Raw genomic sequence first — 13,518 nt, 5'->3', positions numbered from 1 at the left:
ATATATTTACTGTAATTTGCCTTCCGACGCTGAAATTAATTTGCGCTAACGTTTATGTTTGCCAGGAGCCGGATGAACAGGAAGCACCTGATGATCAAGACTCGTCCCCTCCTGAAGACACCTCTCTGTACCCTCACTCTCCTGGAACCGCCCAGTTTCAGCAGGTAGCGTGTCGGAGGTCCCGTCGTCGTGTTTTTAACCCGTTCCCGCAGAGCACAGAGAGAGAGCACGGACACAAAGTGGCTTCAGGGTCTCGCATTAGACGTGAATAGTGCCCGTAACCATGGCAACTTCATCTTCACTTCAGTGTTATTTCAAAATGCTGCAGTTTGTCATACGAGACACACGAGCTTGTTCAACTTTTTATTTAAACGTTTCCTGACATAGGACGTCATATATTAAATGACAGGTCATATAAATTACAGTAGCAATAACCACTTAAAGTTAAGTAAGTTAAAAATAAAAAGAAAGCATATAAAATAAATAAAGTAAAAATAAATACATGAACATGAAGAAAAATGATAAATGAATGAAAATAATAACAGCAGGCAGAGGAACATAAAGTATCCTATCTGAATTATATAGATCTTTGTGTGTGTCGCCCAACAAATCATCGGATATAAATATAAATCAGCGAATGTCCTGTATCCCATTAAGACAACATGACATGGTGTAAATAGTATTACATCACAGACACTGATGGAGAGTAGTCCAGCAGTTCTGAAAAGCAAAATACTTTCCATATCTTCTAAAAGTGTCTCTTTGAGCTGTGAGTGCTGCGCTCGTGTTGTTTGAGTTTGAGATGCACCATTAAAGTAGAAAAGGCCACAGCCTCGGCCCGGCTGTCTGTAAACTCTGAATCCTTTGAGACCACCCAGAATTCGGCTGTTAGAGGTCATCGACGAGTCCTGTCTGTCTCTCAGGACTGACTGTTTGGTTCCAGTCAGCTAATATTTGTTATTTTCTCTCCCTCTGAACAGAACAACCACCCCCATGGGCAGCCGTACACCGGGCCGGCTGCTCAGCACATGAACAACCCCCAGCGTCCTGGTCCTGCCTCTGCCCCGACTCCAGGCCCCACCCAGACCCCAACCCCAGCCCCTGGTCCCACTCCTGGTCCAGGCCCGCGAGCACAAGAGAACTGGGAGAGCACCGAGGAGGTCGCCCCTGCTCCCGCACCCACCCCAGCCCCAGCGCCCGCCCCGCCTAAGGAGTAACACCTCCCTCCCTCTTCTGCTGTGCCTCGAGCCTCCATCGTCCCGCTCTCCTTCCTCTCATCCTTCGGTCAAACAGAGCTCCTCGTCGGGGCTCTTCTCTCTTTCTCTCTCTCTCTCTGGCCCCAGGTCAGGGCAGAGCCAGACCCCCTCCCCCCCTAAACCTCCCGTCAGCCTGTGGGAGGCGCTCTTCCCTGGCCTGGGGCTGCCTGACCGTGTGACAGGGGCCTGCTGGCGGCTGCAGAGGCGAGGGAGTGGACAAGAGTTCTAATAAAGAAAAACAAATTTACCCAGAGCCGACGATGCTGATGCGCTTGTCTACACGACGAAAAGGTGTACATAGTATGTTAATGTTTTTGACTGTTCAGATCCCCCAGTAGCATAACTCTGTGTGGTTTGCTGTTGGGAGATGTTGCAGATATTATGAAAAACAAAAATGGATATTATAAATAAGAAAAATGCCCAAAAAAAAAAAAAAAAAAAAAAAACTGTAAGAAGACAACAACTCCTCTTTGTTTTATCACCCATGCTCAGCAGTAAAGTTTGTTCTACCATCGGACGGTTACTGGTCATTCAACTGTAGAAGGACGCATTGTTATTATCATAATTATATTATTATTCTTAAGCTCCTTGGCAACCTTATGACCGATGCCAAATCATCTCCTGAGCTGTGGTTGATTTTAGTGTGAGATGTGGAATGGTTGGGTGGACTTTTACGGTGTTTGGTTGATGTGAAAAAGCAGTGATGCAACATTGTTCTGAAACTCATTGCCTTTCTTCTTTCTTTCTATCTTTTTCTTTTTTTTTTTCTTTTCTTTTGTTTGTTCTGGTAAATTGATTCAATCCTTTTTGAAGCTCTAGTTAATATGCTGTAACATTTAGCATGGCTTCTCACCAGAATAGTGTAGCCCAGGGGAAGACTTGTGATCATAACAACCTAAAGCTGTTCTTAATCCACATCTCCAGAGGGGTGTTGTTACCCTTTAGGTTTTTTGTTGTTCTTCTTTTTTCTACTCATCTACCCTATCTACAATGAGGGCGATATTTTGAACCAATGTATGAATAAGTGGCTTTTCAATTGCACATTATAATCCTCCAACTTCATATTTGGCAGTCAGTTTTTGGTGGGAAAATAGACAGCTTAGCTTTCATCTTTAGGAAAATTCTGAAAAATGAAACACATATGCAACAGAATTGCTGCACTGGGCTATCTGGTGTATAATAGACTGTGTGGTTTGCTTCTGTCTCTTCAATAGAGCCTAGTTGTAGACAGACTTGTTGCCCATCGGCTTCCTTTCTGCCGTGGAGCCGGTCAAAGGTTTGGGGCGTCTGGCCGCGGTTCGGGATAACCGATCCAGAGCGGCGGCGAGACCCTCGCCCCCCCCTCCTCTCGCTTCACGGAGAACAGGTTTCCACAGCAGGGTTGTACCGTAAGAATAGCGGCTGGTTAGTCCTGTTGCAACTTGAGCTAACTTGTAATTCTGTAGGAGTAAAAGGTAAACATCAGTAAATACTGTATTTAATTGGTAACTTGAATGCATGTATTTTTTTGAATTTTTTTTTTCTTTCTTTTTTTGTCTAAAACATACCAAATACTCCTGCAAATGAAAATATTCTGCCCATCGTATTATATTTAAATATTTTGCTCTTATTTTATAGAATTTATTTTGTTGTATTTCACTAAAAATAGAATTTGATTTAAGAGGAACATTTTTGTCCTTGTGTTATTTTTAAAGAAGATATTGACTGTACAGAGTTCTGCGCCCTGTTTTTTGCCGACTTTTGTTTTGGCCATGGTGTGACGTTGAATTCTGGAGCTACAGTCGCGATGTGGACTTTCACTTTGTGAGGTTTTTTGTGCACAGAAATATAACAAAAAAAGCATTGCGCCCTTAGCAAATAAAGAACATGGAATCTTGCCTGTGTCTCATTTTTACTCGTGGACATCGTCACAAAAACTCCAGCTGAGCGTCGACGACTTTCATCCAGAAAGTATAAAAATACAAAATGTCCTCACATTCGTTGGGTTATTGCACCGGCTGACTTTAAAGTGCTGTGTTGTTTTATAGTTTTGGTTTGATTCTGTCACACTTAAGGTCATGTGACTCTCTCTCACATCGAGTTTGGTTTACTTGTGATCTGATACTCAGGCTATGAGTTGAACAGTTGTAACTAAAACTAATGACATCTAATACAACTGTTGTACAATAAATCCTCCCTTCATGAAGGTTCTAATGTTTTGTTTTTGTTGAAGCTCTTCAGAAAGGCTATCCAGCCTGTCCTCACTGATATGAATGGGGTGGACAAAATAAGAGAAACACCTGCCAGTACGATACGACACCACAAACTACATCCTCCTAAATTATCACACCTCCCGACCATTGTGCTCCACTAATGAGTGTATGCCGGGCTCTGCCTCAAGGTCAAACTCTTCTTGTGTTGTTCTCTGTTGGTAGAATCCTCCAGCTCTTCAGAGTACCTCCTCTCCAACAACTGGACGTGATAAATCTATCCCCGTCCACAGCTGTCACAGTACTTACTGCACTGTACCCTGATTGTTTCCCTTTTAGATAAAAGTATGAGCTAAATGTAAATCATGAAGCTGCACGAGGAGGTATGAAGGATTTATTATTATTGCAAGAGCAGTGTGTAAGACTGCATTAATTCTACCTAGGTATGCCAAATAAAGTCTGTTGCTATGGATAGAGCACTCCAAAGTTATCCAATCATTGGTAACACATGTGTTTAGGTCTATTCCAGATATCTCTGCCTCTGCCGCTTCAACTTTGATCACACTTTATGGAAGTAATACAACACTACAAATGGTCTAAAGAAATTGAGATACAACTTTTTGACCTTATTGCATCTTAAAAACTCAAATGAAAACAATACGAGAGAGAAGATCATTCTCAGGTTTAACTGCTCAGGTTTAATGTCCACAAAAGCAAAAAGATACACTGAAACTAAACATGGGAACTTCTGCATTGTTAAATCACCTGCAGCCAAGATTACATTAGCCCAACTGTCCTGATGCAACAGCTTCCTCTAGTGCACATATTCTGCACTACCAGTGAAACGAGTCTACACAACAAATCCTGCTGTCATGAGGTTCACCATGTGCACTGTTTAGAAACTCAACATTCTTTTGCATGAAGGGTAAAAAAAACTCACTGCTCAAAAGTTAATAAAGCATTAAAATCAATGTTGTTGTCAATTATTGACATATCCAGAGGTGTAATAATCCCCTCTAAAAAAATCCAGTTTGCACTTAGTATATAGAAAATATTTCATATTCTGTGTTTTTATAATTTAAAACATGGGGCGTCATATTTCTAAAATGGCATTAAAGGGTTAAGATCTTATCCACCTGTGCGTATAGGAGCTGCTCTGTGGGATCATTGAAGTCTATTTTTATCTTAAACTACAATGTGAGGGATTAAAGGAATAGTTTATACCAGAGGTCTTCAACCAGGGGTCTGTGACCCACTAGAGGGTCAGCAGAGGTACTGCAGCGGGTCTGCCAATTTCTGTCATGATAATCGACATTTTTACCAAAATAATTTGTACGAACTAAAAAAGGGTTATGCCTAGCCAGGCACGGTATTGGTTGAAGATGCAGTCACATCTCCCTTTATTGGAAACTCTCACCATTACCACCACCATCTGTAAACATACATGTCTCATTAATGTTACTAACTAAACTTCCCTGGAGTTTCTGTGCTCTCTCGTCCAGCAGGTTCTCGTGGATCGTGGCTGCTGCTGTGGTCCTGCATGACGTACATATATTACTACTGTCATTACTGCTGCCATATCTCCATTACAGTTTATAGTTAGTTTATGATTTGCTGCCACTGTTACATCTGTGTCTCTCTATCTCTGTCACAGGTTCCACTGCTACTGTAATAATTTTATCATTCATTGTAATTGTACAATATGTTTGTGTTGATTTGTTCTGTACACATCTGTCCGTCCTGGGAGAGGGATCCCTCCTCTGTGGCTCTTCCTGAGGTTTCTTCCACCTTTGTTCCCTGTTAAAAGGGTTTTTGTGGGCAAGTTTTTCCTCACTCGAACCGAGGGTCTAAGGACAGAGGGTGTCACTCCCTGTACAGATTGTAAAGCCCTCCGAGGCAAATGTACTTTGTGACTTTGGGCTATACAAATAAAATCTGATTGGATTTGATGTGACAGTTTTCTTTATTTTTATTTATTTTGTTCTATTATTTATTTGTTTTTATTTAGATATGTGACTGCTATTATTTTTATACTTTTCTTATGTATTAATGGGCGGCAGTAATAGCTTTGACTAATGAAAGGAAGGTTCCTTCCACCTAATATCTGACGTTTGTGTCCCAGTTTGGAGGACATCGCTACAAGAGGTGATCAACATGGAGAGCATGACTCGCCTCAGCTCATACTTGACCAGTTTAAAGAAGTCCTGCCAGAAGACTGTGAGTTGACACACACGCCAAGCCATTTTTTCAGCAGGACAAATGTGTTCTTCATAGTTAACTCATCATCGCTCCTCCTCTGTTCTCCACAGGCCTGCCTCGCTCCCGCAGTACCACCAGCCTGCCCGATCTGCTTAAACTGCTGAACCAGAACGTCAACGCCAAGAAAAGCAAGAAAACGTGGAGATTTTGTGGCAAGCAGCCGAGGTAGACTCGCGTCTCGTGTCTTCTCTATCAAGCCCCCCAAATTTAAAAAGCTCTGCCTGACTCCTCTGATCTTCTTTCTCTCGCACTCTAAAGGCATGCCGCCGCCTGAACGCGCGTGCGTTTCACCAGCTGTAAGAGCGCCAAGACCGCACGGCCATGTCTCTGACCTGGAGCAGTGTCAGATCCTGCAGCAGGAGCACGCCCTCGCCCCACAGGTGTTCTACCAGGCCTTGGACTGCATGCGCAGGTCAGCTGCCGCGCGCGAACGTGAACAAATCTGCGTTCATTATGCTTGCCAGAATGAATAACGTTTGTCTGTTTGTGCACAGTGAGGGCTGCAGGAGAGAGAACACCATGAAGAACGTGGGATGTCGTAAATATGCCTTTAACTCTCTCCAGCTCAAGGCCTTCCCCAAACAGTACCGCCCTCCAGAGGGGACGTACGGGAAGGTTGAGACCTAAGTGGACTCGTCTGACTGGAGGAAACCAAAAGACTGAAGGGGATAATGATGATGGCCACCACACAGACAAACAAAAAAACACAAACTGGAACAACAGCCCTTTGTTTTTGTGCTTAGTCACTGTTAAGATGATTCATGTTCAAGTGCCTGCTACTCTAGTTTTTTTTAGCAGTTTCCCCCCTCGTCTCTTTTCACGGCCACTTCGAAGCCCAAAAAAAAAAAAAAAAGAGTAGATATCTGTCTTACATCGTAGCCAGTTGTTGTTGGCTCTGGGCCAGGAAGCGTACGACTGAGTCATTTCAAGTTGTGTTCCTAGAAATAAGATGTGCCGAACGTCTCAGCCTTTAGAAGACGATGTCGCAGACAAGTTCAAGGTTGTTTAGTCCACTTACTGTCACGTCCATGGAAAAACCAAAACCAGCAACAAGTTTTGTTTGTGCAGCCACAGCCCGATGAAGCTTGCCGCCTTCATCATAATTGAACATTTGCACTGTAGTTTATCAATCCCACGCCGTGCTGCTGCTGCACCAAATGTGTATTATCCGCCCCCTAATGAAAATCGTCCCCACAAATGCACTATTTACCCTCGTTTGAGCGACATTTGTTAGAAACTACAGTGCCCAGATGTTTAAGAGAATTACTGAGCCTTTTTTTTTTAAATTAAAAAACTAAAAAGTTTAAAGATGTGCAGGCTTAATGCTGACAGGACAGGCTGGTTTTAGTTTTTTCATGGTTTGTTGCTTGAAGGCAAATTTTATTTGCGTATGGTCAGTTTTCCTGCAAGAGATGAAGAAGTTCAGAGCAGTAACCAAGCAAGATAACAAATGTGAAAAGATTTCTTGAAAATGTTGCTTGAAAATATGTTTTTCTGTTGATTTGAGCCACATAAATGTGACGTTGCCCGCTGTAGATTTGACTGACACGATATTTCTCTCGGACCTAAAACTGCAGAATGTTTGTTTTTCCTCCCACTGTCTCTCCTTCTTCTGGTCTTCAGTCGCCTTCATCATCTCAACAAGCACAGATCTTTAAGAACCCGACACTATTCACCCTCATTCTGTTTGATCTCTGTTGTTCTGGGAGCATCGACGTGGTGCATCACATTATTCTCGAGCACATCTACAATGTTTTAGGACGTCTCTGTGGGTTATATGCAGCACTGTAGTGGTTCGTTAGCCTTTCAAACTTTCGTTTATTTAAAGGTGTGTTCTCAGTTTTACAGCACTCGGTTGAATTATGCAGAACTTTGTTCAGAAATTGGATTTAAAAAAAAATAATTTCACTTGCATGAAGATAAAAAAAACTTACTGCTTTATACTATTGCAATTGTATACTGTTGCAGCTGAGAGTACCAATGAGCACCTGATGGATGTTTTTAGACTGAAGTGAATTTATGCATATTGCACCTCTTCTGTCAGTTTACCAGCTCCGGGGCTCCGATGTACCTTATTGTACAAAACTTAACAGAGCAGTGGATTTTATTTTGAAAATATTATTTTGCTTACAGGTAATTTCGTTGACATGGCTGTTCTAGTTTTGTCCATTTGTTATTGAGTTAGTTCTGATCGGTTGTACATCACCACGGTTGAAACGGGAGGTCTGGAGACGCCTTCGCCCCCCCACAGAATATAAACAAACCTGGATGAAAAATAAAGGCTTGTTAATGCCAAATGAGTTCGTTGTGAATTAAGGAAAAGTTTGCACGTCCAGTTACAGGTAACGGATGGATGGATGATCTGTCCTGTTAAATTGTCTGACTAAAAGAGAGTATCTTCAAAAGTAGGTAGACAGGGACCGTTTTTGTTTTTTCACACCTTCTAGTCGAGGTTTATTCGCCTGATGAGCGAAGGCAGGTCACTTCTAATTCATTCATGTGTAGGGTTTGCAGAAATTTGCATTGATTGAACTCAATATCAGCTCCAACTGAATTTACCAGGACGTACCATCTGCTCACCCACAGCTAGAATATATTTGATGTTACTGGCACCACGAGGGTCAGATATATTCTGTTCACACCCACACAATGCTGGAGGAAGGATCTAATGACTTTCATCCAGCCTGCACAACACCACGGATCCTGATATGTGCAGCTCTCAAAACCTGGGGTGACGTCAGGCACACCCTGTCCATTCTTCATACCGTCAGTGGTTCGGGCACCCCAAACAAACACTTGACCACTTCCACTTTACTCCTGTTGGCTTTTTTACCCTGGTTGTCAGGCCTACATTTTATTTCTTGACACGCAAATTGAAATAATGTACTGCTTTCGTGCCTTTCCACCTGAAGGACCATTCTGATATCCAACGTAAAACATCCGTCTCCGCATTTGTTGTGTACCCAGAATGAAAGCAGCACGACAAACCTCTTCTCTTTTGGAACAGATTTTATTATCAAGAAGTCAGGTCTAGTTTCTCCTTCTCCTGTACGGTCTTTGTTCCGCGCAGTCTGCCTGTACGACGGCAGCGTAAGACCGACCTGCGACCAGCGGGGGCGTCCCTCCTGATTGTGAGGGTTTGCCAATATGTGATGGTTACCACCACCGAAGGGATGCTCAACGGGCTGTGAGGAGAGAAGAGAGGAAGGTTAGTGTTATGAACTGTGGAACAAAACCCAACTTCAGCTTCACAAACAAGCTATGAACTACTTCAATACTTTCTCTATGAAAACCTAACTGTAGCACCTTTGGAGACGTTCCTTTCATTTTACCCTCCTTTATTAATATGATGGATTTAACACTACCAACTCATCAGACCAGTAAGGGTTTTCATGGTGCCACTTTGCTTGTAAAAGGTGAACTAAACCAGATTTTAAGAGCCGGTCTGGTTTAGAGGCGCTGAACCACCTCGCACATCTACAGACTCCGTCTGAACAGAGGTTTGGAAGACTGTCACGCTCTGTATCCTCCTTGTTAGCACTTCCATTAGGCCCTTAAATAAATAGAGATAAAGCGACTTATTACTGAACTATGAGTCTGATAACATGAACATCACGTACGGCTGTTACAGGAATCTCAGAAATATCTAGTTTACCCGGCTCAAATGCATTCATACTCTGAAAGGGTATCGTTCGTTCCTTGTGACAGCATGACCACTTCAGATGAGTTCAGCTGCTAATGGTTTAAACTTTAAATCATTAACCCATGTGTGTATAAGAAACAGATGAACCACGAGCACGTAACCGTGCATCTGATGTACACAAACACGTCCGGACTGACCACATGAAGGAGTCTTAACTCCTTACACACAGTTACTGAGTGCATCAAACAGGCGTGACCTCGCGGCGTCACAGCATGTTCATGTTCACTTACGTTCATAGCCACACCACGGACACGTGGCCAGCAGTTCCTCTTGGTTGTACTTGTGGTGGCGCGACCAGCCTTCAGGATGGCTTGTCAATACGACCACCGCCGGCAACCACACCTGTAACACACGGAGCAGAGGCGGTCAAAGGGTGCACCGACACCGACTGACGTCAGCGTCGTGAGGAACAGAGCTCCACCAGCTCAACAACATCGAGCGTTCCTTACCAACACCGGCTCTGTTGGCAGAGGAGATGACCTTCTTGGAGCCTGAGGGCAGCTTGACTCTGGACTTCTTGGTCTCCGGGTTGTGGGAGATGACTGTGGCGTAGTTTCCGGAGCGCGAGCCAGCTTGCCTCTGTCGCCGGGCTTCTCCTCCAGGCAGCAGATGATGGTACCCTCGGGCATTGTGCGACGGGCAGGACGTTACCGATGTTCAGCTGAGCTGTGGGGTTTAAAAAAAAAAAACGATAAAGGTATGAAACAGACCTCTATCCAACAGAGGATGACCTGCTTTAAACATTAATCTGACAGTCCAGCTTTTGTTGTGGTTGAATCCAGGTAAGCGTTCAAACTAAAAACTTTGAGGCAGCATACGTCCAAGAAAATCCAACAAACTTGAGTCACTCAGACACGCACCTCCCAATTCACGTTAAGTCTCATGTACAGACTTTAACTTAAATACCGTGACCGAATCTCACCAGATCAGACATAAAACATCTCAACACTTAATGATCCCGTCACGTTCAAATCATCCTGGATTACTTAACACAGCAGACGTCGATATTTCTTTGTGTGACTGATAAAACAGCAAAAAAATTATTTTTCGTGTAACGTAACCGTTAGTTTCGTGCTTAAGTAATCAGTACTTCGCTATTTTAAAAAAAGTAATCCTTGGTTGGATGACTGACGTTATTCATCGTCAGGACGTCTCGGTGCATTTTTGGTAATGCATGAGTACTCTAACCGTTACTTTGATTCATAGGTAACACTGTACGGTACTAATTGATGTAACGCTGTAACCTAATTAACTACTTTCCAAGTACTATACCCAACACTGCTGATAAACGAATGAAGCAGGTCTAAAACGCTTCATGTTGTCAGTGTTGTGTTGCTTGCAGCGTCTCACCCTTCTTGCCGCAGTAGATGAACTGTCCGGTGTGGATGCCCTCAGCGGCGATGAAGAGCTCGGTCCTCTTCTTGAAGCGGTAAGGGTCACGGAAGGCGACTTTGGCCAGGGGAGCACCACGGCCGGGGTCGTGGATAATATCCTGAGGAGGTAAAAAGCCAGAGATATATAAATCATGACGCACACTCACCAAACAAACAAACACAAGGAGGCACAGCTGCTCGACTTACCTTCACAATCCCCTTGATGTAGCCATGGCGTTCAGCGAAGTCAACGTGACGGAGTCTAGCGGCACCTTTCCTGTGCTTGACGTGGCTTTGAACACGGAGCCGCCACCTTTTCTCTGTCCCCTGATCACACGTCCCATCGTGTACTGAAACACAGCAGAGCAAAGCGGGGTTATTTACCGGCTACACACGCGTGAACGCAACATCAACATCATGCATGTTGGGTCCTTGGGTAGTTCAGGCTGTTCACTGATGTCATTAATGTTTGTTTCCCTCCTCACATCTATGGTTTTGCAGAAAGTCTGTGCCTTCAGACAAGGCTCACATGTCCCAGGAATGAGTGGACAGAAGAACAAGTTCACAGCTACATTATTTGTTTTGTTTGGAAGTTTCTCGTTAAGGATTCAAGGAGTTTTATTTGTCATTGCAACACATGTAAACATGGATGAAACGAAATTGGTTTCCCCTGGTCCTGGGCAGCCCAATATCCAAAAATAAAATAAAATATATATACACCTATATAGAACATAAAATATAAAGGCAAATTTATTACCTGATTTTTTAAAATATTTTGCTAAAGGGTTCATGTCCACATGGCACCTTTTTATTTTACTTACGTGATATTATATTTAGGAAATTAAAGAAGAGTACTACAGTGTTGTACTTTTACATAAACTGATGAAAAACTATTTTATTTGGTAAGTAGTGGGTGTTACTGATTTTAACGTTAAGTTAGCTCTGTTTTTAAAACACATCCAGCTGCTTTTTGTTCAGTGACTCCACCTGAGGAATCACGAAACATTAGAAACAGGCTCAAAGACACAAACACAGGGTTCCCACACCTTTTTCATGAACAAATTCAAGCACTTTTCAGCACCTTCAAGCACCAGTTTTTCCATTTTTCCAGCACCTTTAAATAGGTAGCCACCAGTTGTGTTTGCCATGATGGTCATGGAAGCTGTAATGGCATAATAATATGGGTCTAATTAGCATTATTTCTATGGTGGTAGATTGACTGTTTTGATTTTTAACTAATGTGAATTGGCTTGTATTTTCAGCTTGTGAGCGGTGTACTGTGAACTACCCTAGCGCAATAACAGTGACAAATAGACATCACAAAAAAATTCAAGCATTTTCACAACCTTGAAAACACTAATTGAAATTCAAGCATTTTCAGGAATTCAAGCACCCGTGGGAACCCTGGTTAGTGATGGTGTTACTGACTTTAACGTAAGTTACTCTGTTTTTAAACAACCATTCACCTGCTTTGTGTTCAGGTGATCCACCTGAGGAATCACCGAAACATTAGAAACAGGCTCAAAGACACCAAACAGCACTAAACGTGTTTAACTCTGTTAGCCGGGCGTGCTAGCCGCCATGACTGTATCTTGTGTCAAGTTACGTTTGTCTGACAGTTACACACTTTGTTATAAACTCTGACACTTCAAACACAAACTAAATCACCTCCAGCTTCTTTTTAAGCGGCTCTATCAAACACTAACCCGGCCTAAGTGTCGCGATCACCGCCTTTTTTTTTAGCCGTTACACGCCCATGTATCACACAAACCGTAAAAGCTTCAAAAAACACACGTTGTCGTCAAATACACACTAGGTCTTATCGTTGACATTTATAACACACATAGAAACGTTGATTTCAAGCGGATGAGTTAGTTAAATCATGATTAGCGGATTTTAAGCGTAGAGCAGAGTCGTTCGTGTCCTACCTAAACTCCGTTGACGGAAAGAGGAAGTGGAAGGGAGAAGCGGCGGGTTTTCTCCGGAGAAGCCACCGCGGGGCATGTGGGAAGTGTAGTCTTCCTGCTGCCGTGTATAAACCCGAGGTAAAACAGAAGTTACGTCAATATAATATAACAATAACTTTTGTATTGACTTTATTCACCTTTTATTTCACCTATATACTTGGTTATTAGCCTATATGTGTTTATAATTGATAAAACGTTCAGGCATATGGATCGTTTAGATATACTTTATTTTATCCCAGCTGGGAATTATAGTGCGCAGCAGCATTACACAAAGTGACAAGTGACAACAAAGAATAAATAAAAATATACTATAAAGCAAAATATACATATAAAATATCAAAAAAGCAATAGTAAATACGATTAAATAAAATAAATTGTCAGAGGTATATACAGCAGTTGGCAGCTATATTATATCTATTATATATATATATATATATATATATATATATATATATATATATATATATATATATCAATTTTCAAATCAAATTTTATTAAGAAAAGTATTAAAATAATAGCAGTCACATATCTAAATAAAAATAATAAAGGTAATACAAGAAGAAGAGATACTTTTTTAATCCCACGAGGGAGATTTCCCTCCAACCACACACACACACAAAGGGCTCATACACATTGCAAATGTGGAGAAGATGGTTGAAGTGAAGTGGACACCTCGGCAGTGCTCGGAGGTTAACTAGCACCTCTCCAGCTACCAGTCACCTTTCATACTTTGGTCCGTACTGGACTTGAACCGGCCACCCTCCCTACTGC

General features: G+C 42.4%; 1 protein-coding gene and 1 pseudogene across 7 annotated transcripts in view; one reads left to right on the top strand and one right to left on the bottom strand.

Moving 5' to 3' along the window:
* The window catches only part of usp9 (ubiquitin specific peptidase 9), a 36,255-nt gene extending 33,122 nt beyond the window's left edge, over nt 1-3,133 (top strand). For all 7 annotated transcript variants that reach the window (XM_019255755.2, XM_019255759.2, XM_019255756.2 and 4 more), the window contains 2 exons: nt 66-164; nt 981-3,133. In XM_019255755.2, coding sequence (XP_019111300.2) covers nt 66-164; nt 981-1,217 — 336 coding nt within the window. In that variant the 3' untranslated portion in view covers nt 1,218-3,133. The remainder of the gene's footprint in view (nt 1-65; nt 165-980) is intronic.
* Nucleotides 3,134-7,084: 3,951 nt separating this feature from the next.
* Nucleotides 7,085-11,124, bottom strand: LOC113748196 (60S ribosomal protein L8-like; annotated as a pseudogene).
* Between the last annotated feature and the right edge of the window lie 2,394 nt (nt 11,125-13,518).

The sequence above is a fragment of the Larimichthys crocea genome, chromosome XVIII (assembly GCF_000972845.2).
Source record: "Larimichthys crocea isolate SSNF chromosome XVIII, L_crocea_2.0, whole genome shotgun sequence".
NCBI lineage: Eukaryota > Metazoa > Chordata > Actinopteri > Sciaenidae > Larimichthys > Larimichthys crocea.
This window is presented reverse-complemented; position numbering and strand designations above follow the sequence as displayed.